The 25367-nt window shown below is 36.2% G+C and overlaps 1 protein-coding gene across 1 annotated transcript in view; it reads right to left on the bottom strand.

The window, feature by feature from the left end:
* Positions 1-22477, bottom strand: part of LOC135073999 (tachykinin-like peptides receptor 86C) — a 76502-nt gene extending 54025 nt beyond the window's left edge. Inside the window, exons 1-2 of the mRNA XM_063968288.1 lie at positions 22381-22477; positions 6089-6200 (exon numbers count right to left, since the gene is read on the bottom strand). Of these exons, the coding sequence (XP_063824358.1) occupies positions 6089-6200; positions 22381-22477 (209 nt within the window). The remainder of the gene's footprint in view (positions 1-6088; positions 6201-22380) is intronic.
* Between the last annotated feature and the right edge of the window lie 2890 nt (positions 22478-25367).

The following is a 25367-nucleotide window of genomic DNA, read 5'->3' as shown; positions in this document are numbered from 1 at the left end:
AATGAAACTTTGTTTATCAAATAACAAATTGTTATTCTCAAGGTTTAGACTCTTCTTGTAAAACCAAAGTTTTATAAATTATAATGCGGTTGTTGATCGAGTCTATTTTTTGTTCTAACAAAAACTTTAAAAAAATATTTATTTCTTTAGTGAAGGCTGTACACTGAAGAGTAAATTCTCTTGTCCAATAGAAAACCATTGGAGGACAAGCAAGGGCCCAAAGACTTAATAGATTTAAGACCGTCGTGGACCGTTCTCACTGTAGATCAATAGCACTACATCTAATAGAATTACATCTTGATAATAAATCTTGAAACTCTACAATGAATTAAATTTAAATGAATATCTTGACATTTAACGAAAATATGACTGCGCTCACGAAATCATAATGCAAATTAAAATTCACTTGTTTATTACGAAATTTAATCGTTTTAATAGATCTCGTTTTGAACACGAGTGCATTGTTTGAAGTATAATAATTTTAGTACACGAATTGATAGCCTGGAGGCAAATGGACGTTAAATAGTGGACTATTGACTTTCATAGTATTGAAACTAGAACAGATTTATTGATATTTATTTACTGAAACTGATTTTGATATTTGGAAAACTTATTGTTTACAGAAGATTAAAAGTGTAAATTAATTAATTAGTAACACTTTTTATAGTATATCTTTATGAAACATTTTCCATTTCAACGCGGAACGAAACGTCGTTCTTTAATTTATTTTTAGCAAAATATCGTCTACACTAACATGGTCGTGTGTGGTGCTCAGAAAGGCGAGAAATTGCTTGCGATATATTCACATTTCGTGTTGAAAATACTTTTACTCGATTTTAAATACCTTCCTATAAAATATAATAACGGGTGTAAAAAAACCTATCCCGAAGCCGAAAGCTACTTATTCTCCACATCATGAGGATCATTTTTTTCTTTGGGACCATACCTGGGAAACTTGTGGTTTAGGAGATATTGAAGGTCAAAGTCAGAATATAGCACTCCATCAATCGTATGATTATTAAACTTCAGCTGCTTACTTAGTAGGTGTTTGGAACACTTTTTTATTCTTATTTTATGCAATAATTTTTTTGTGTAATGAACAAAGCGTGGGACGTCCACCTACAAGGTGGACCGACGACATCGTAAAGGTAGCAGGGAAGCGCTGGATGCAGGCCGCTACCAATCGATCAACGTGGAAAGCATTAGGGGAGGCCTATGTTCAGCAGTGGACGTCCTATGGCTGAAATGATGATGATGATGATGAACAAAGGATAAAACTAAGAACTTAAGTTACAAAGCTTCCACATGTTTTACATTGTGGTTTTAATACTAGGGTGGTGAAATTAAAAGAATTGCCTGACTCTAGAGATTTCAAGGACTTCCATTAAAGTGAAACATGACATAAAGGAAAATGAAATATCAACTCCAAGTGCTGTTTAATTAAGTTTCCATTGATTTAACCTAAATAATATTATGTTTGTCTTTGGGAGAGAATCTTAGTTTCTAATAGTTCAATCTACTTTAATTACAATTTACCTTGCGGCCAATCAAGAATCTATTAATCAAAATTCCCAGTATGTGACACGAGTATTATAGAAGACACGAGTTTATTGTATGACACGAGTATAATCGAAGCACGAGTTCGTAACTAAATTGGAATCAGAGTTAAATAAATAATCTGTTTTTGGCAGAAGTAATACTTTGCTTAAAATTGTTTTATTGAAGTATTTACAAAGTTTATTTGAATGAAAATTATGAGTTCTTTTAGATCTTTCATTGTTTTAAAACTATTCATTGATCAAACAGACACTTTCGACGGATAAAAAGGGTATTTGTTCAAACGGCAGGGTGCTCTTTGTAAGCCTAAACAGTGGGTCATGTTTGAACGATTTACGCCAAGTTACGTTAGAGAGTTTAAAATGTTTGACTTTAATAATGACCCCAAAACTTCTACACGGTGACTCTTTTGATCTTTGTTGAAAGGAAAAATATACCTATGTGAAACTTTCACGAACCGAAAATGTGAAAAAGAATTTTAAGCGCTTTGGTTCTCCATTTTCATTGTAATGTAATTACACAGGTAATTGAACTGAAATCTCTTTACACGTCGATCTTCGTGGAATGGAATTTTACCATGACGAACTCAAATATACATGCCAGTTTGTATTGTCTACGTTCGTCTGAATCTATAATTATTTGTTCAGGACGGTAGACGTTTCTGAAGTTACTCTGATTGAGATAAGTATTAGTTATATTGGTACTAAGGTTGTAAAAAGCATTGTATTTATACTATGTAAAATGAAGCAACCTAGCAACAGTTACAGGTCCCAGAATACGGAAAGTCGTAGACAAAAAATATTGTCTACGTCGGGTCGTCGCTACAGCTTTACTTTTAAATAATTTATTCAGACAGCTGTGACAGTGATAAATGCTTGCGATTAGTGGTTACTCTGTAGGCGTTTAAGTCATTGAGGGCGTATACATTCTATACAGTGTATTTTATATTCATTAATAATAATAATACGCTATAGATAAGGTAAGCATGGACAAGTAGGCCTAATTTCCTATGACGTAACACGTAAAGGTAGCGGGATCTCGTTCAGGTGTAGGATATTGCGCATATATCACTTTACACCTTCGGTCTGAGTGAAATAGTCTGATAACAACTTGTAGTTTTGGTTCTCAGAAGTGAATAATCTTGTAAGACAATAACTGAAGCGTATTATGTTGTCCCGAGTTGGTTTTGGTGGCAGGGTAAGCTATGTTTTGGACATGTAACATGTTAGAGCTCCGAAAAGTTTCTATACAATTTAAGGCCTTTGAACTAAATTACAACCTTTCAGCTCTACATTTCAATCTCTGTGGTTGAGGATTCCGGATGAAGCTCGCATCCACCTTCGGCCTGATCATCACTTACCATCAGGCCAAGACTTCCTCGTTGTAGAAAAAAAAATCTAGTCTATTTCTATCTGACGTGTGTGACAAAAAATGTGCTGAGTCGGCAGCAAGGATTAAGGCTCTGAATCACTCCAATAGCCCTCTGGGTACAATATGAATCAAGCTTCGCAAGATTAGAGTACTTTCTCCAAAAGGATGCTAGAGTGAAATTGAAACAAAAAAACTGTTCTTTGCCTCTGACGCCGTTTACAATTTATATTCACAGAAATTATTAAAAATAAAAACGGATACCTTTCTCTACCCTAACAAAGTACCTGCCTATGACTAAATTCGTCAGTTGCAGGTTCACTTGGGGTAACTGACAAAATACGGTTTTTGAGTTAAATATACAGTTTTTCTTAGTTTTTTCTGCTCTTTCCAATTGTATACGTAAAAAAAATTCTAGCTTTAAAAAAATTACAATTACACGGACATTTTCAGGTGTGAACTTTTCAGATTTCCTTTATAATTTTGGTGTAACTGACATTGTAATAATTTTACGAGGTTGAATTGGTGTATCTGTAATAATGTAAAAATTTTGCTACAAAACTTTGCAGTTACACTGATTTGCTAAGGTTTATAACATAAAATAAAATAGGAATTTAGAAAGTTTTAAGGCATATTACATTATTATTATACCAGCAGTATCAGTTAAAGAAGTTAAAGTTAGCTCAACAAAAAAAATATTGAAATTGAGCAAACTATCCAGCCAACTAAGCGTCACTGCGCGTTGCTAACATTAACCTGTTGTTACTCTGTTACTTTTACTGTTGTAGTATTCATGACCTTAATTCAACATTGCTATAAAGAGGTGGGAAATTAAATCCATTTTGTTTTCAGTTTAAGTTGCCCCGTAGAGCTAAATACGGTATTGGTAAGTCAAAGCTTAAAAAAATATTCAAATTACTTAGTTTCACAGTAATACTTTAGATATTTCAATATTTTCTGTCTTAAAAAAATTATATACACATATTTTCTTGATTTTCGTGGCTTTTTTAACATTTTTAATGGATAAAATAAAAGTTTCTTCTAATAAAATAAAAAAAAATTAAAGAAAACGACAAAATGTTATTTTTTTCATGAATTCTCTTATTTTTTAATACTTTTACATAAATTATACAGCAACTAAGTAAACAAAACCCAGCAAATTCATCAAATTATTTCAAATTTGGCAGTACTTACACCAATTTGACCTATGCTTTTTCCAAAAGTTTGGTGTAAAATTAGTGTAACTGTCAAAAGTACAAAAATACATTGGTGTAACTGCAATTTATTTCCTTAACTAAGACATATTAGATAACTCTTTTTATTTAATCTAAAACCGCGTAGAATTCTAAGCATTTCTGTAAAAACAGATCTAAAAAAGGTTAAAAAGGAAAAAAGTTATGTCCAAATTAAGACGAAAAAAAACTTTAAACGGCTCTACTGAAAAACTGTATTTTGTCAGTTACCCCAAGTGAACCTGCAACTGACGAAATTAAAGGTATCGCATTAGGCAAACGATTGATTCTCGTTTTATCTCAAGTACAAAATAGAATGGTAGATTAGGATCGATTTTAGAAACGAATTTCAAAATGTCTACATGCACCGTCACTGGCACGTGGCGCAGGACGGGTCATTATGGAAATCCTTGGGGGAGGCCTTTGTCCAGCAGTGGACATCTTTGACTGAAACCAACGAACTAAACAGGCACCGTAGACATGAGTGAAAGTATCTATGTCTTTTTGTCGAAGCTACTATTTTTGACCGAAAAATCTATATATGTATATAAAAGAAAGTCGTGTTAGTTACTCCACTTATAACTCAAGAACGGCTGAACCGATTTAGCTGAAAATTGTCAGGGAGGTAGTTTAGAGCCAGGAGAAGGACATAGGATACTTTTTATCCGGTTTGAAATTAAAAAAAAAGTCTGCTTATTTATTGCCATAAGGCGGAACAAAGTTCGCCGGGTCAGCTAGTATCTAATAAAATTCTGAAATCCGAACAATACTTAATAAGCGAAGAAAATTAAATACTTCCAACAAAATCTAGATGAAAATTTGCCAATTTTACGGTTTGGTGACAACGAATTTGAAGACAGTGACTGTAATTGCCTACGAAATTCTGATGATTAAGGTCTTAATCTTCATTTTAGAATCTGGAGTTCACCGAAATTTTAGGCCACAAAATGTCTTTGTAACTTAAAATCTTAGACATTCCAACATCTCTTATCTCCGACGTCTTTCGAAAATGGCGGATAGTAATTTACTATTACTTTTACTGGAATTAAATAAGTTGGGCAGATCAATTAGGTAATAATTATCTTAGGAAGCCTAAATAAAATATTTTATCAAGCACACACCGTTAATAATGATGAATCAAAATTCGAGAGTCGAGTAGATAAAAAATTAACAAAAGAATAACGATATTGGTCGTCAAAAAAAGGCTGAATTTCAATATTAGTACCAATTAGTAACTTTAAGCAGAAGTTTCAATGAATAACAAGACCAATAAAACTTTTTTGACAGTCAAAGATTCATTTATTTTAGTATTTATACAAAACCATTGAACACTCTAACTTGATAAAACTTCTGAAGTTATAGTATGTTTACAGTTACTGAATAGTAAATACCAAAGACTTGCGATTTAACTAACTCAAACCCTCAAGTAGTTTGAGCATTATGAATAGTTATCTACATTGTAGATTCAACAATATTGAACGAGGAATCTCATAAAAAGTGCAGCTTTGAAATACCTCCATCAATATACATAGAGCATAATAATATACAATCAAGACAGTTAATAAATAGCAACGAAGCCATTTGTTATAATAGGATGATGTCAGATGAATTTCAGGTGTTATCGCTTTCTTTTGCTACAAATATTTTTTTAAGTTTAATGCCCTAAGTGACCCAAAAGTCATCTACTCGTCGTGGCACACTTTGTCACAACTAATGCTGAGTTTGGGACTTTTTGTATAAAACCCTTTTCACTATTCAAAATATTGTGGGTGTCAAGAAAACTGATTCTATTTTATTTTAAGCGGTTATCCACTTTAGAGTGATAATATTATACAATAGTCTGAGTTGGACTTATCACTTAATAGATGTTCATAAGATAAAATTATTATTTAGATAACGATCATTTTAATCATTATAAATGGGTGTCTTACCTGTGTAACATGTAGATGAAGTTGAAAAGGCAGTTGAGGGAAGCCATCATGAGGTCTGCAAACGACAGGTTCACCAAGAAGTAATTTGTAACGGTCCGCATTCTTCTGTGAGCTGTGAACAAAAAAAAATTACAAATCTACTGTCATCGTCATACTTTAGGTATAATATTATGATAACACCCTATGCTACTTTGTTGATAAAGGTGGATAACCATGTTGAAACTTTATTTTTTATTGTTTTATTGACTACTGATAAAATTTAAGTATTTTTAGTTAAGAAACTTATACTGCCACTGCCCATCAGTTTGTGGACTCCAACCCAAACTATGCGACCTCCATCACATTCTGACCGTTACTAATTAGATCTGATTTTGATCTGGTGTACGCGCCAGCATTAAAACCTCATACATTTCAAACTCATGTCACACTATTCTATCACTCATTCTGACAGTCCTTTTTCCTATCCTCTCCCTCCCACCTTCAGTCTCGCTCTCGCATCGCAACGCGCCGCTTCGCCTACCTATCTGGGCGTTAATACTAAATAAGTATCCAAAATAAACCAATTCAAATAAACACAAATCGCGCGCTAAACTCATCTCAATAAAAATTCAAGTGTTTGTGAAAGTGAAAGAAGAACCAAGCTTGGACCGTCCTGTGGAGTCTGCTCAATCGAAGGTATCCCATCCCGTTCCTATCCCAATCTCCTACAACTCCTTTCTGGTCCTTCGAGCCGGATGGTTCATTTCCTATCCTTTACACTTACATAAAATCACAACTACACATTTTCACGCATCCGTCATTTTGACAACCCTCTAGAAAATTCTAGAAAATTCGCTCGTGACACATTCTTTCTAGAAAGTTCGATTCGTTTGACATTTGGCACATTCTAGAAATTGCTATTCACTCAAACGTCAACTCGTTGTTTGTAAACACGTATATTTTTTAAATTCAATCTTTTAAAATTTTATTTCAATTCAATTTCAAATTCGCTTACATACGCTACGCATTTTATTTTCCTACTGGATTATAAATAAATACGCACAACTCAACTCATTTTTAACGCTAGCTCTCGTGCGTGTGTTTGCTCACCTACAATACAATGGAGGGAGTAAAACGCAAAATTAATTTGCTTGAAGCTAAAAAAGAAGCGCTTTTTCAGAGGGTTCAGGAATTATACGACCTCAGCCTAAAGGTCTCCGACCCTCAGATTGAACAAATTTTCATGTCTCGCATGCATTCGATTGAAAAAACAAGATCGGATTTTCTTGATACTATTGACGAACTTAATTTGTGTTATATGAAAAATGATGAGGAACTCAAACCTACATTTGCCGCACTCAACTCGTTTGACGATTTGTACTGTAACATCCTTTCGGTGCAAAGCTCCATCGCACAACTAAAGGCCAACACAGAGCGACGCAAACAGGATTTCGTAAAAAAATTACCGCCTTTAGAACTAGTCTCTTTCGACGGAGCCCCTTCCAAGTGGCCCGTTTTCTACCAAAATTTTAAAACGCTTATTCATGAGAACACTGGTTTGTCTCCAGGTGAAAAGGCTCAATACCTTATAGGAAAACTTTCCGGAAAAGCACTTACAATTTGCTCGGGTATTCCACCTACTGGTGAGAACTATTACATAATTTGGAACAACCTATTAGAAAAATACCAAGACATAAGAGTACAAGCCTCTATGTATTTGGAACAGTTAATAAACTTCAAATCGCAATCTTTAGATGAATTTTTGGAACAGTATTGCTCAGCTGAAGCTGCCTTACGACGTTTACAGATTGATGACCTTTCCGATTTCATTTTGACTCATATTGCTCTCAGTAAATTAGACAAAGACACTCTAAATTTATTTGAACAATCCATTAAGCACGTAAAAATGCCTACGTTTAATGATCTCAAGACTTTTATAAAAGAACAGAATAAGATCCATTCTTTACGCTCATCTTTTACGCAGAATAAGCTGTACGTTAATAATAAAACGAATTTCGCATCGCAGTCTAAAAACTCGAAACCGACACAGTCGTTTGTTTCTAATACAGCTTCTGGAGTAAAACCCAATCAACATTACTTCCAATCTCAACCGAATTCGCAAGGCTCATACACTCCATCCTCTGTACGCAAGAATTGTCAACTTTGTAAGACGGAACCTGAACATGCCCTGTTCAAATGCAGTTATTTTCTCTCGAAAAATGCGCCAACTCGCCACTCTTTAGTTACGAAATGTAACTTTTGTCTCAATTGTTTAGGCTTTCATAACATCAAAGATTGCAGATCTCAAAATCGTTGCTCAGTTTGCCAACGTAAACATCACACTCTTATTCATATAGATAATTTTAACGTGAATAGACCTATGACGTCACAACAGCTGACTTGCAGCGCGACGCTTTCGCCGACCGACGCGTCCATGTCCGCGCCCGGTCCGGTCACGCCGCCGTTGCAATCGATGCCAACCAACAATGTGTCTCTCTCTGCAGTCACGCCGTCGATCGCTGATGAATCTAGTACCACGGTCTTATTACCCACCGCGTCAGTGTTTACTTATGACAATAATAAGACGTGTCAAAAATTACGCGTGTTTCTAGACACAGGTTCGATGAGCAACTTTATCACAAATAAATGTTGTGCGCGACTGAACTTAAAAGTCAATCCGCTACCTACCACTATTAAGGGCATAGGTCAGTCTGAAAGTGTGTCGCTAGGATATGTATCTTTCACAATTGCCTCACGCTTTGATCCCAGGTGTAAATACACTATTAACGCACGCGTCATTGATACAATAACCGATTATTTACCTAATGTAAGGGTTGACATAACCCAGTTATCGCATTTACAAGGTCTTCCTATGGCTGATGACAGCTTCGATATCCCTGCTGAAATCGATTGTTTGTTAGGCAATGAGATATTCCCGCTTCTTTTAGGTAGTAATAAAATAACTTCACCGCAATCCTCTGTCATCGCTATCGAAACCACGCTCGGATATCTCGCTATGGGACGCGCTCAGTGCTACTCAGCTCATTCACGCAATGATAATAAAGCATTCTTTTGCAATGTAGACTCGCACTCATTAGAATCACTCACGCAACGCTTTTGGGAGCTTGAAAGTGTACCTACTAAGAGACACATCAGCCCTGACGATGATATATGTGAAAACATTTTCCAATCAACTCATTCTCGCGACGACTCTGGGACGTATACCGTTTCATTGCCATTTAAACTCGACCCATCAGAACTCGGCGATTCTTACTTTACTGCTAGGCGTCGCTTTTATAACTTAGAGAAAAAGTTAGACTCAACTCCGGGCTTACGCACTAACTATAATGAAAATATTCAAGACTGTATCGATCGCGGTTTTCTGTCAAAAGTTGAAAACGCATCGAATTCAGAGGAAAATACTCCAAATTATTATATACCTCATCATGCAGTATACCGACCAGATAAACTCACTTCAAAAACTCGAGTCGTTTTAGATGCAAGTTGTAAAACAACCTCTGGAAAGTCGTTAAATGATGTTCTTTACACTGGCCCAAACTTACAAAGTAATATTTTTGATCTTTTAATTAACTTACGCATTTTCTCAGTCGCTTTATCTGCTGATATTGAAAAGATGTATTTCTGTGTAAAGCTTGATCAAAATCACCACCCGTTTCAACGCATATTATTTCGATTTGATCCTGAATCACCGATTGATACTTATCAATACAATAGGGTTTCTTTTGGCGTTTCTAGCTCGCCTTACCTCGCTATGCGTGTCGTTCGCCAACTCGCTGAGGACGAGCGCGCGAATTATCCTATCGCCGCGTCTGAAGCTCAATCCTGTATGTATATGGACGATTATGTCTCATCGATGGACGGGTTAGAAAAAGCTGAACAATCTTACCATCAAATGGTTAAGATGTTCATGGCCGGGGGGTTTAAAATGGTTAAGTGGATCTCGAACAACCCTGAGCTTATAAATAAGATTCCCGATTCGCATAAAAATCCACAGCTCGTCGATTTTGACACTGACTCAGAAATTACGACAAAAATCATAGGCATGCAGTGGCTTCCTAATGATGACGTTTTTCTTTACAAAATTAACTCTACTAACTCTGACCAATGCACAAAACGCACGATTCTTTCCGCAACCGCTAGATTATTCGACCCTTTGGGTTTGCTAGGCCCTGTGACAGCGTTTCTCAAACTCTTAATTCAAGAATGCTGGCAGCGCGAACTTGAATGGGACCAGCCAGTTCCAGACTCAATAAAAAATAAATGGAATCGGTTTGATAGTGAGATTAACTATTTATCGCAATTAAAAATATCTCGTCATATAGGAATCACCGCGGGTTGCCACGTCACTATCATGGGCTTCGCGGACGCCAGCGAAGTATGCTACGGAGCTGTGGTTTATGTGCGCGTGAGCTCTGATGCAGATTCACCCGGTGAAGTCTTTCTTATCGCATCCAAATCGCGCGTCGCGCCTTTAAAGAAAATATCTCTTGCGCGGCTTGAACTGTGCGCAGCGCTGCTCTTGACAAATCTTTTATTATCGGTTCGCGATAGTATAGAGAATCGTTATCCTGTTAACTCAATTTACGCATTTTCGGACTCGACTGTCACTCTCACGTGGATACATTCTCCCGCGTACAAATTTCACACATTTGTTGCGAATAGAATTACTGAAATTAATTCGAAACTCAACGCCAAAATTTGGTATCATGTTAATGGAAATGAAAATCCTGCAGATGTAATATCGCGACCGGTAACTCCTAAAGCATTATTAAATCAATTAAATTGGTTTCACTCTCCTCAATGGACAGCTCAGCCAATCTCGCAATGGCCTATCGAGCCATTTCAAGTTTCATCTAACAGTGTTCGACTGGAAGAGAAAACTATCGCTCTTGTTTCAGAGACAAGCTCTCAATCGAACTCTCACCCTTTCGATCGATTAATTGATCGCATTTCCACGTACCCAAAATTATTACGCGCTACTGTGTACGTGTTACGCTTCGCTAAAATACTACGTTCAAACGGAGTGGTTACATCCTCTGATTTAGAACTCGCTGAACTCTATTTAGTACGCCATATACAGGCACTATTTTTTACTCAAGATATGCACGCAATTAAAAATAATAAACCCTTTAACAAATCGCTTCTCAAACTTAACCCTTTCATTGACTCTGATAATATACTTCGTGTCGGAGGTCGACTCACTCACTCTCAACTCAACTATGGACAAAAGCATCCAATCATTCTATCGCCTAAACATCGCTTCACTCAACTTTTAGTTGATTACTTTCATGTATGTAATTTACATACTGGTCCTTCACTTCTACTCAGTCTGCTTAGACAGAAATTTTGGATACTTTCCGCACGTAACTTAGTACGTCAAAGAGTGCATCAATGCAATATCTGTTTTCGTTTAAACCCTAAATCTACAAACCCTCTTATGGGCGACTTGCCATCATTTCGCGTTTCAGAAGCTAAAGCCTTTGTTTATACATCGGTCGATTATGCAGGTCCCTTCTTTATTACTCACATTCGCCGCAGAGGTGTTAAAAGCCAGAAGGCTTATATTTGTTTATTTTGCTGTCTTACAACTAAGGCTCTACACATAGAGTTAGTTTCAGACTTAAGCTCTGATCTATTTCTCGCCGCTTTTCGTCGATTCATTTGTAGAAGAGGCCCCGTTTCCATGATATATAGCGACGGAGGTACTAACTTCATTGGCGCTAAACGCAAGCTTGACGAAATTTACGCTCTTTTAGAATCTGACTCTCACAAAAATTATTTAAGTTCACATTTGGCTGAACAACGCATTAAGTTTCTTCATAGTCCACCATATGGTCCGCACTTTAACGGCATCACAGAGATAAATGTTCGTTATGTAAAAACGCATCTTTATAAAGTTATTGGTCTTCAAGTGTTAACATACGAAGAGTTCAACACTGTACTTGTACAAATAGAAGGCTTATTAAATAGTAGACCATTGTGTGTTCTTAGCTCTGACCCATCTGATATATCCGCTCTCACTCCCAATCACTTTCTCAATATAACTCCACTGAAATTCTTACCAGTAGAAAATGTCTCTGATATTTCTGACAATCGGTTAACGCGTTATCAGTTAGTCAATAAATTAGTGCAAAGCTTTTGGCGTCGCTGGAGTCAGGAGTATTTAACTTCTCTACAACGCCGTGAAAAGTGGAATACGGTGACCAAACCGATAGATGTGGGCTCTGTTGTTGTTATAAAGGATGACAATGCGCATCCTCTTTGTTGGCCATTGGGTGTGGTTGTGGAAGTATACCCCGGAAAGGACAAAATCATTCGCACCTTAAAGATTCGCACTGCAACCGGTACTTATGTTCGGCCTGTAGTTAGAGTTTGTCCTCTTCCTTTACAGTAACTCAAATAATGCTCTTAATTTTAATATTCTTAACTTTAATTTAACTCAACTTTAATTTTAATTTAACTCAACTTTAACGCTAATTTAACTCGTTTAGTTCTCTCTAACGCATGCTTTTTACGTTTTTAACTTTATTTTTTCTTACAAACGCTACTCAATCTAGAGGAAGACCTCTAGGCCGGGGGAGTTGTACGCGCCAGCATTAAAACCTCATACATTTCAAACTCATGTCACACTATTCTATCACTCATTCTGACAGTCCTTTTTCCTATCCTCTCCCTCCCACCTTCAGTCTCGCTCTCGCATCGCAACGCGCCGCTTCGCCTACCTATCTGGGCGTTAATACTAAATAAGTATCCAAAATAAACCAATTCAAATAAACACAAATCGCGCGCTAAACTCATCTCAATAAAAATTCAAGTGTTTGTGAAAGTGAAAGAAGAACCAAGCTTGGACCGTCCTGTGGAGTCTGCTCAATCGAAGGTATCCCATCCCGTTCCTATCCCAATCTCCTACATCTGGAATGCCAGTTTCTGTTAATTAAATTGCCACCAAAACCACAAAAATGTAAAATAGAATTTCATTTATTTTACATTTTTATGGTTTGATTTATTTAAAGTAAAATTATTTTAGAATGCTAGTTACAAAAAGTTCTTGGAAAAGAACTTTTGAATTTATGATACGTTTTGTAGGTACCTACAGACAATGTGATTTCTTCTTGGTTAAATTCGAAGTTTCATTAAAGTTAAAACAATACCTATTCTAAGAGAATGTCAAAACTGTAAGTCGTAGTTTTTAATTAAAATACGATTAATTATTCGTGTTCAAACCCATTTATCGTGGCTTTAAAGAAAGAATAAAAATAGAATCTAAAGTTTTATCAATTTCAGTTAAAATTATTAACTCCCAGTGTATTTCTGGAAGTCCTTTTGAATGGCAGTCTACCTGAAAAGTGTTAATGAACGAAATGATTATCGAATTTGTCACTCAATGAGCTGCTGAAAATTATTCCCCTGGTCCGCGGTTTTACGCGACAAAAGCGAACTTTATGTACTGTTCCCCGAAATTTGTATTCAATCCGTCGGGTAAATACCCTGCCGCGAACAGTTGTTTTTTTTTTGTAAAGTGTTTCGTTTAATTTACACTTCAGTGATTCTTTGTTTATCGAAACAAACATCATGCAATATAGCAATCTCTCGTGACATTTGTTGCAATCAGCCGCGGTCATCGGCTGAGCTAACAAACCCGTGGGATATACCGAACACAAGTGGAGTTAGTAGTCTTAATACTCAGTTAAAGTGGATTCAAAAGACCGGTGTGACTTGATACAAGTTTATGTAGTCACTGATCGGTCATTGTAAATGACACAGACTTTTTAGGATATCACATCATTTCAAGCGCCCACCAGTAAATTATACACCTATAAAAGTTAATAGACACGTTTGTTGCCCTCAAAATATACTCAAATTGGTATGACACGTGTATCAGTATAATTAAACTTTACGGCTTAATTCAATTATTAATTGGTTAATGTCTAGTAATTACTGTTGTTATGAATACCTAATTAAGCAAGTTTGGTAACAAAGACGTTGCACGGTTATTATACTACAGGGTCCTTAATAATTAAAGGCGTGGCTCGGAGGGAGGATCGTGCAATGTGGCATTATTATAGGCCAGTTCAAAAGCCAACGCAAATGCAAACACTGAATAATTGCAATGCAGGCCTTTGTCACTGAGCTTGGATGCAAAACAGTATTATTATAGGCAAATACTACAAGCACGTTCAATATCTTAGTTCAAATTCCTTGAAAGCAGCTCTATTTATCTGTTTCTCAGATGAAATCTGCCGATATGGACAATCTTTTGTACTTCATTATATGGAAACTTTTTTAAAGAAAATACCTATTAGTAATTTGTATTTCACCAATTAGTTAGCCCCTCTTACTAAGCTAAATAATGCTTATGTTACTGGTGGGCTCACAATAATAGTCGAGCGGCGGCGTTTGAACTCGCGTTCCTCGGATGTAGAGTCGGTCAATCTTACCCCTTTGACCGGCTATCGTGACTCAAAGAATAATTTTAAAGCAAGATTAGCTAAGTCTTCTGAGTTACGCCTCTATTGTGCGTTATAAACCTAGACCACGGCTCAGTTCCGCAAACAGCGGCTGGATCGTCTCCACGCGCGGAATACACAATTACTCTCATACCCGAACAAACAGGCAGCTGAACGTGTTGACAACTTGCGCGCGTTCATGGGCACGCGGCGCTTGTGACCGCAAATTAGGGAAGCGGACTACATCAATCGTGCGTGGAAATGTGTGAGATAATTTGCCGCGGGTGGCTTCATATTGAAATGAAAACAACTTGTGAATTACCTACCTACATATTTGTTAATTTCTCATGTAAATGACTGTAAGGTTTTTAATGAGAAATAAATGTTCTTTAAACCTAATCCATTTATAAACGAGATTATTGGAGAGAGAATTAGCTCTCTCATTATAATTTCAGCCACAGGAGGTCCACTACTGAAAATAGGCCTCCGTCAATGATTTACAGATTGATTGATTGGTTATCCAGGGCCTTCCTACTTTTGACCTTTACAAGGTGGACTGTGTTCACCTTGCGGGTGGACGCCTTACGCTAAGTACGCTTGCCTGTAAGTGGCCTCCTCTCCAGAACCTTGCTGACCCATCGGCCGTCAATTCTACGTTCTATATACCCTACCCCATTTCCACGTCTTTAGATTACTAATCCGTTTAGCTTTCTACTTTTCCAATACTCTCACTCATATACAAACAGGCAGCTGAACGTGTTGACAACTTGCGCGCGTTCATGCGCACGCGGCGCTTGTGACCGCAAATTAGGGAAGCGGACTACATCAATCGTGCGTGGAAATGTTTGAGATAATTTTCCGCGGGTGTTTACGGCTTCGTATTGAAATGAAAATCCGAATAACGAGATTATTGGGGAGAGAATTAGCTCTCTCATTATAATTTCAGCCACAGGAGGTCCACTACTGAAAATAGGCGTCCGTCAATGATTTACAGATTGGTAGCGGCATCCAGGGCCTTCCTGCTTTTGACCTTTACGAAGTGGACTGTGTCCGTCAATGATTTCCAGATTGGACCATTGGTAGCGGCATCCAGGGCCTTCCTGCTTTTGACATTTACGAGGTGAACTGTGTTCACCTTGTGGGTGGACGCCCTAAGCTACGCTTTCCGATAAGTGGCCTCCTCTCTAGAACCTTGCTGCCCCATTGGCCGTCAATTCTATTTTCTATATACCCTACCCCATTTCCACGTCTTTAGATTACTAATCCGTTTAGCTTTCTACTTTTCCAATACTCTCATACTCATATACAAACAGGCAGCTGAACGTGTTGACAACTTGCGCGCGTTCATGAGCACGCGGCGCTTGTGACCGCAAATTAGCGTATGTGAAAGCGATCGTGCGTGGAAATGAATGATATAATATTTTGCGGGTACCTACAATAGGCTAGTTATATAAAAAAAATTTTTAGTCCGTCAATTTTAGTATAAAAAAATATTGGACACGTATATTCTTAATTCTCAATCAAACAAATATTTACAAAGTTATAGTGCGTTGAAGTTCCGCGCGACGTCACAAAGTGCTGCACTTTTACGCACTCACTGACGTCACGGGCCTTTTCTTTAGAACTTTGGCACGCTTTATCTCTTTACATTTTCATTAGTTTTAAAAAGTGAAAAATACGTGTTGATTAGTTTTTGATAAGCTAACTGACGGACTAATTACAACTCTTGCTTTTTTACCCAGGATACATCCCTATTTCCTAATGCTATGCAAATCTATTGCCACAGGAGGTCCACTGCTGAATTGAACTGTGGCTTCCCTCAATGATTTCCAGGTTAGCCGGTTACTTTAGGTAGGTTTCCAGATTGACCGGTTAGTAAGGAAAATTTAGGTATCTTTCTGTAACAGACGAGGGCAAAAGTTACTCTTTTCATAATCGAGATACTTAGTTACTTTTCCCATACCGTAAACCCTATTCGAGATCCTATAGAAGGCAGATGAAGTGTGATGGAACCTCTAAATCTAATTAAATGGAGGAGGTTATAATAATAGGTATTTAGATGTATTCACAGTGCATCTCGGTTTATTTACTGTTCGTATCTAGTCCCCTAGTACAAACTCGAAGTTTGTTGGGGCTAGGTAATTGGAATAATAGCTGTAATTATGTAGGTAGACAGTAAGTGCTAATTGCGCGGCGCAGTGCCCAATACCCATCCGAATATACCATCGTATGCAGTTAATTTGCAACGTCAGGACTAACTACTCTATAAATCGCTAGAGTTGGCATGGACCTCTAATTTAATGTGTAATATAGCAGCGCGTTGACAAGCACAGTGGTGAACCATTTTACCACTATAACTTTACTATATAACGGAACGTATGAAAAGAATAGCCTTGGATCAGTTTCGAGGTCCTACGATGTTATAGTAAGAACGAATTGAAATATGATAAAAAGCACGAATTAACGCCTTGGTTAGGTAAGCAATAATAAGTTATTACTAACATTTCTTTGATAGTAATCGTACATAAATTCAAGAACACCGAAAACCTTCGCCGGATAATTTGCTGAAGCGTGATTACAAAGATTTTGCACGCAACAATTATTGCTGAACTGGAGTCCAGCTACTGGACTTTCGAAGTTGGAAGCCAATTATAGGTACGGTTCGATTAAATACCTTGAAGTTTCTAATGGAAGTACTTTACTAGTTACAAATTGGAAGTTGTTTTGTTCTGACTGGTAAACAGTCCTGAATTCCGAGTATGAAGTAGTGATAATAAACAGCTACTTTCAATATCTGAGTACTTGCTTTGATTAATTAGTACATACGTCTAGTTAAAATCAATTAAAAGATCTGTGTGCTTACCATGAGTTTACGTTAGGTGTGCTCGCTAGCGACTGCGTAAAAAAATGACATTAAATGTATGACATATTGTGCAGTGCCCCTAGCGGCTACTTTCAAGAAATTAAATCTTCATAGATTTTTTTGACGTACTCGCTACCGAGCACACCTAACGTGAACTCATGGTAAGCACACTGTATTTTTTATAATATTACTCAGGCACAATTTTCAACAAATCACAAGTTTCAGCAATTTCAGAGTTTTCATCAATTAGTACTCGTAGTTATTGCCTACCTTTTGTTCATCTTAGCCATTAAAATTAGAATGATACCGGTCCTTTCTCAATTAAAACTGACACGAGGATGTCCTAATCTGATCTATTCTGTAAAAAGGAAAGTAACGAAGGTACGGTAACACGATTCGATGAGGATAATTATTGACTGATGTTCTTCCTAATGGTGTCAATCATAGTGCAGATTTGAGGCATCTGTTTCGGGGTCAAGGTTCCGCTTTCAAGCGTGTCATTATGAGGATTTAATTTTCCAGATTTTTTAATTTCATTGTATTAATATAATTAATAACCTAAAGCAGTTTACACACCGAACCCGCTGACCCAACGTCATGGACTTTTGACACGTTGTCTATAGTCATAGAAATTACAAGTCGTGGACATGATTCTTTTGAAATAAAGCCACCGACACCAAGCCGCCGGGCTGATCGGCGGGCTTGGTGTGTAGAGTCGTTAACTATATGATAATACAAACATATGCTGTACCACAGGCCGGTGACTAAAACTAAAAAATATGCCAAAATATTGTCAATCATTACCTTGATGCTGTAATGAGTTAACCCCACGTTTTTTATTTCTCACCACTTGTTTATGTTCATAATAACCTTAATATTCATGTAAGCTGTTTTATTACTTGATTGATTATGTAATATATCCTCAGCTTCATTATCTGGTGCCACGAACCGGCTTCCCCGGTGATTAATAACCCTTTCCGCATATCCATCATTATTTTTGCTAATTTAGTGTAATAGGGAATTATTTTCGAATTCATGGGAAACAACAATCCAAAAAAAAATCTCGTTTAAAAACATTGAATAATGAACCCAGGTGACCTTGTTTAAAATTTTGAACAACTGAACTAAACTGAAATACATTTGATCTAAACAAATGCTTGCAAAGGTCTTGTGGATCGGCTACATCATGCCAGCTGCAGTAACAGTCGGTAGTTCGAATGCCAGTGGGAGCAAAGGTGAGTATTAAAAGTCTTACATAATTATAATATTATCCAAATAGACGTTTATAAGTACTCAATAATATCTAAAGTCTAAAGCAAAAACTTTTCTTAGACTTATGCCTGTTTTCACCATCAATCCCTAATTTTTAAGTGATCCCTATAGTAACAAATAACAGGAATTTTGTTTTCATAGGGTCACTTCACATGCCAGCTACGCTGGTGAGATAAGCTGCACCTCTTTTTAATTTAAGACCACATATTTTATTGTACCACATTATCTCGGTGAATAAATAATCTTTGAATCTTTGAAAAAAAAATTACGGATTGATGGTGAAAACGGGCATTAAATCAATATTGTGATCAATCTTCAATCGAAATAAGTATCTACATCGATCAAATTATATCCTTATGTAAGACTAAGTTACTCACAAATACAATTTAGACCAAATAAACACGAATTAAAATTGCTTATTCATGTGCAAGTATTAACAAAATACCATAACATTTATCCATAGGTATGCAACCTTCAGGGCCAACGCTCAATAACATCTCCAGTCAAATGAAAATGATCACAGTTCAGTTCACCGCAAAATCGAAAATTACATGTAGGTAAGAAAATAATATTGTTGTGTGAATTATTACCCTTTATTTTGGCAATCATTTCCTCCACATCAAATACGAGTACGTCACGCACATAGAGGGAAATATAATATGTGTGTATTTCGTTTCTTAATTATTAATTGTAATAATATTTTACGTTCTATAAAATGAATAATTTTACAGATTTAATTTAATAACTTCGCTTCAAAATTAATGGCCGAATTCAAAATTTAATAACACCTCTCTTTTGTTGTTGTGTGGGGCTTAAAAGCAGCATATAATTAATTAAATTCAGCCGAAATAACAATATTACAAAATCTCTCTCAAAATTAATTGTACTGAACATTCAAAATGATTTTCCAAAGAGTCCTCTCCAAATTGAGACAGAAGTGCTTCATAAAGAGAAAACGGCAAATGCGAATCTAAATTCGCGGTGAAATGTTTTCAGGTGCAGGCGTGAAGAGAGAAAATGCAACGAATTCCTACAATGCATTTTAGTATGAATAGAGTTGTATGAGACTGCATTATATAGTTTAGACATTTAGAGCTGCATTGGAAATTTGCGCATATGCTGCTTTATTTTAAATTAGATTTTCTCTATTTAATCTAAATCAATTATGATAAAATATTTTCACTTAAGTAAAATATTTTTATAGTTTTAGCTCTAATATTGCAAGTGTACTGCTGCATTTTCTTATAGTACTTCATTGGGTTAAAAGTTAAACCAGGCCTGTTCATCTCCGCGAGTTTACATCGAAAACAAAACACGCACGATGGCCCACCTACAGGATACTATTCGACAAGGCCTCACATACGAGCGAACATTGACTCACGCACGCGTATTCTTGTGTATGATGGAAGAAAATAAAGAAAATGGTGTACTAAATACTGTGCAGTATTTAACTGCCTAAATAATAATAAAAACACAGAACGTACTTTTTTAAGTTGCCTCAAGACACTGAGAGGTAAATATTATTCATGATAATTCATGCTAAATCATATATTTTCTCCGCCATTTTCCGCAGTTTTACACCTCACGTCACATCATTTTACCGAAGTCAGCCCTATAGCTTCGGCGCAGTGCCGATCACTGACGTTTGTCAACAAAATGGTGCTTGACTCTTGAGACAGGCTAAATTACACCATATTGTTAATGACATTTAGCATACATTTTTTTAAATACCTTCGCGAAGTAAAACTTCTGTACGTAGTACTTATTATTATTCTGTGGTTAAACTGAAAATGAAACTAGAAAACAAAGTTGAATGCAAATTGTTGGAACCACTTACAGCTAGCTTTCTTATTCCCACTTAGTACATGCAGTCAAGAAATGGAATTTTCTCTTTCTCTTAATATTCCAAAACGATACAACTTTAGAAGTTTAATCCACGCACGGATGGTTTCTTGTGCTTTGCTTTTTGTTTTTATTTATACTGCATTACACGTCCATTTAACATTTAAGATTATTATTACATAAGTTTATGAAAATACAAAAGAACTTATCATTTTAACTGGTACTTATTTAAATACTTACATGGAATTTTTAATCCTTTCTTTGAATGGTTTGGTTTATATAAACGCATGCAGTGTTTACCTACTATTATATATTGTACTCTTAGAACATAGTATTAATGGATTTTTTTGTTATATTGTATGTATTATTGTACAATTGTTGGTAAACCAATGAATAAAAATAAAAATAAAATAAATAAAATCCTGAATTTAGTTATAGCATCCGAGATTAAAAGGTCCTCTAAACCAACAACATTATTGTATTTTTCTACCGACATTTTATATCAACTCAAACTTCCATAATTTTATTATTTAGATCATTAATAGGCTTTTCCCGGTTAGTATTCCGCAGGTGTCACATTTTAATAAAATTTATAGCATACTTACCTAGGTATTTTTTCTAAAAAATACGTATCCATTTTAGTCTGCTAATCCATTTTCTGGTTCCAATTTTCGGTATAATTTTTGAATTACTCAACCAATATAGACTATAAAAGTCACTGTAACAGTAGTACGAGTAGTTAATATTCCGATGGCATTTCCTTTAACGAAATACTGGGAATAAAGGTAAATAAATCATGTGACTGACATAATAACACACCAACCTAGCACTGCAGGGTCGATAATTTGATTGCTGTGGCCTAGTTGTCGAGGAACGAGTTATTTTTATTTGGAGATACATTGTGAGTGAGCACGTGCGGTGACATAAAAAGAACACGTTCTTGATCCTAGGTTTAGTTCTCGATCATGAGCCTATAGGACAGTGACAAACGTTGTTACGATCTTTCGTTAAATACCAACTATACCCTTTCGTTTCGTGTTTGGATAAACAAATCGATTTGGATTGACGCAAAAACCCACTAAATAATTGAAGTAAGAGTGGCGGTTCAGCCAGGGTTAATCCGGTCTGGTCCTCATCCGATACGTTAGTAATTCATTTTATTTAATTCATGGCCGACCCAGTACCTGTTTTATAACGCTGAATAAATCCCGTAACTTTTATTTCAGATAAATTATGGATCAAGAGAAAAAGCGAGGTAAACTGACTATTAAGGACTTAGTTGCCTACTGATTAGGATAAACAATTTTTGTTCTTTTCCCTCGATTTCTGAATTGCGATTTTAAGCTTGAGTGTGCATAAGTTATATGAGATGTATTAGGATACTAAACGTAATATTAATAATGTAGTTCACGTTACGGTCTTACGCAGAAATAAGCACGCTCAAGCTAAAAACCGGGTTTTTGTATTTTATAAAGAAAAGTATCAAAGCTATGGTATCCTAAAGAAAGGCTGAAGTTGTGAGGACATATTGTTAAGTGAGCCAGAACAAGATTATGCACACTCGCCACTATGAAAGTTTCAGCAACACTCTTAACTCATGTCTCACCTAACGACTAAAAAATACACTTAGTTATCTTTAGAAGAAACGCTAAGTTTACGGGTAAAAAGGTCATTTCTTTTGCAACAAAAGTTCCTATCGCCCGTATTCACTGCACGTGGACGCACAGGGTGACACACGAATCAATCGCAGAGCTCTATACAACGCTGTGCGTTCGATTTGCTGCTTCAATTAAGCAAGCATCGTTTGTGAATACGGGCGTATGTCCGCCTGATCTGATCTGAATCGCCTGACAAGGAGGTATACACACCTGTAACAATCCAAATGACGATCGCGTTCCCGCCAATCGCAACAGCTAGCATGGCAGCGAACAGGCACACCCAGGAGTTGTGCGCCCAAAGCGGCATGGTCATCGACGCGGGCGCAGAAGTGGGACTCTTTGGCACCAGAAGCGTGGCAGCGCTGAGGAGACTGCGGTTGAAGTCCATCTTCCATGTGTACACCACCTGGAAAGGAAACACGATAAATATCGCATCAATATTTATAACATGTACCTATATTTTAATGACTGTAAACCCTTGAAAAGGAGACTGGCAATAGTGACTGAGTTTCTTAAGCTGCTTCTTCTCAGCACTGGCCCATTTATTGTCCCGAAGCAGTGGTAGGGTTAATACTGGGACGTGTAAAAGTGCTTTTTAAAAGCCTACTTACAAAAATAAATGAGTTTTATATGTTTTTATCTGTAAGCTAACTTGATGCCTCTTTATTTTAACCCTTTCAGACCTTACTTAAATAAGCGTGCGCATTGACTTAAAATAAAAATTTGCTTGGCAAAATTTTGTTTTTCGGAACGAAATCGATACACTGCGATCGTGCGTATTATGATACTTTTAATAAAAAATATAGGACCCTCTTGCGGGCAGTTCGTCGCCGGACAGCTATTGTGAAAGATGTCAGAATTTTTAGGCGCGAACTCCCCGAGAGGTACGTATATAAAAAAAATAGTATTTTGCTAGTATTGTTGTTAAAATGTTATAAATTATAAAGTAAATATTGTATTCTAATAAATAAATGAAAAACCATTAAAATAATTTATAGTATTGCTTACTTAAAACTAACTTAAATTTAATGCGCACTATCGTAGCAGTTCGGTTTAAATTCATTTTTAAACGGAAAAAACGGCACGCTCGTGCGTATTGTTTTTTTGGATATTTAATTCAAATAGTAGTCATTTTTTAATTTAACTCTTTGATGTAGCAGTTTAATTATCAGAAAACATTATCTTATGCTTATTAGGCGATGAAAATGACTCAGATATTTAAAAAAATCCAAACGAAAGCTACTTTCTGCACCATTTAGATCAAAAGAAGGAAATAGTATGAAATGAAGTTATTTTATGCCAGCAATCCATTGATTTGGCTAGATCTGAGCCTGCAGAGCCATTAGGGAGTACCAGTAGTGCTCAATTCTCCGTAAAAGTAACTTTACCATGTATTACGCCAATTGAAGAGAGAAAAGGGCTAGGATATGGAGGCAAAGGGCATATCTGTAAATAAATGAAAGATATTGATAGATAAATCAATCTATTCGACTGTACAGACTCCAATGAAGTACTTTGGAAACTTCCTTGACCATAATTTTATAGACTAGGAGCCAAATGCTTCAATAACTATTACTTGAGAAAAACTGGGCGAGCCGTTAATACCTCCGCTGATAAAATGTTTGGTATGCTTTCATACATGGATTTTTTTCTTTCCCCAGTTGTATCTGTTCTGGTGACTAAATATACGATAAGTAGTCATAGGTGACATTCTGAAGACGTTAGGATTCGCAACGTGGCGAAGCCAATTGAATTTTGTTCCCTATGACCATCCCACTTCCCTAGAGGACATACCTTTTGTGGAAAGTACAGCCTTCAAAGTCTTGTAAGCTTGTCAGAAAATGGATAGAGTGTCTAATAGTTACTAAATAGATGAGTAACTTTTATATAATGAGTAGGTATATTATGTTACTGACAGATGCAGGTTGTAAGAAATGAATCTTGCTCTGTTTGGCTTTTAACAGCTGGAAGACTGATGCTTGATTTCAGTATTTATTTAGATGCAAGTCATGCAAGTACAGCTTTTGCTGAGTAAGAGCAGGATGTTGGTGCACTAGTAATTTTGTATACTTAAGCAGTTCCTCCACACAGATTTACAGCACAGGTTTTTCACCAGCGTCAGTCATGTTATTATAAATTTGACAGCGATTGCCTTTGATTGGCACTAGCACCATTATGATGAATGGTATTTTTCAACGAAAAACGTTAAATTTCATGTCTGACCATAAGATGAAAAGAGGAGAGTCAGAATAATTCGTGTTTGATGACTTGGCTCTCTTAAAATGGAAATACAACACATTTGTTATGATAATCTCTAACTGTTCCACCAGGAGCTCATAACACTTCAAGGGTCATGAGTTGGAATGGTTTTATTCAAGTAAAAGCTGATTATTATTAAATTTTAATAATAATATCCAAAAAAGTGGGTCTTTTCTTATGGATTTCCTCTAATTTATTAATTATGCACAAGCGTGCGTATAGTGCACTTAGTCCTAACCCGCACGGTAGTGCGGGTACTTTTCTGAAAAATTGGAATGTCGAAAAATTTTTATATTATTTTTCTTGTCTTCCTTATGGACCAAACGTTACATAAAATCCGAGAAAACATAAATTTTGTAGAAAAAAATTTTCAGGTCTGAAAGGGTTAATAATCCAAATAAAATTTAATATGGTTCAAAAGGCAAGAAAACGACAACTTTATAACAAAGTTAGTTGTTAGAGTTCTGCTTTTATTAGTTAATAGGATGCCAGTGATTGAACCAATGCGCTAGATTAATCTGCCCTTCAACATAAATTATGTAATATAGATTCATAATTTTCGAAACACAAAGCACTAACAGATTCAGAAAATGTTTGTCTTTTTGTGGAGGGTAAGAGAATGTAACTTCTGAATTAAACCTAAGGAAATTGTTATACCTACTCGGAATTTCCTTCATTTCATAAAAGATTTGTTGACACAGAAAAGCTCTAAAAGCATGTCAGTTAACATGGAAAATTGAAATTGTGTATTTATTTCTTCGTAGCAAACGCTACGAGTTTGCTACGAAGAAACATCGTAGCACGTGTACAAAATGAGTTCAACGAGATTTGTTATCACAATTAGGTGTAGTTTACACGTTAATTTTCTATGATGTACGTATAGATTCCAGCTTTTATATATTAGAACTTAATATGAATATTATTATTTATTTGTAAGT

This window comes from Ostrinia nubilalis, chromosome 8 (genome assembly GCF_963855985.1).
Source record: "Ostrinia nubilalis chromosome 8, ilOstNubi1.1, whole genome shotgun sequence".
Classification (NCBI taxonomy): domain Eukaryota; kingdom Metazoa; phylum Arthropoda; class Insecta; order Lepidoptera; family Crambidae; genus Ostrinia; species Ostrinia nubilalis.
The sequence above is the reverse complement of the archived record's forward strand: the minus strand, read 5'-3'. Positions and strand labels throughout refer to the sequence as shown.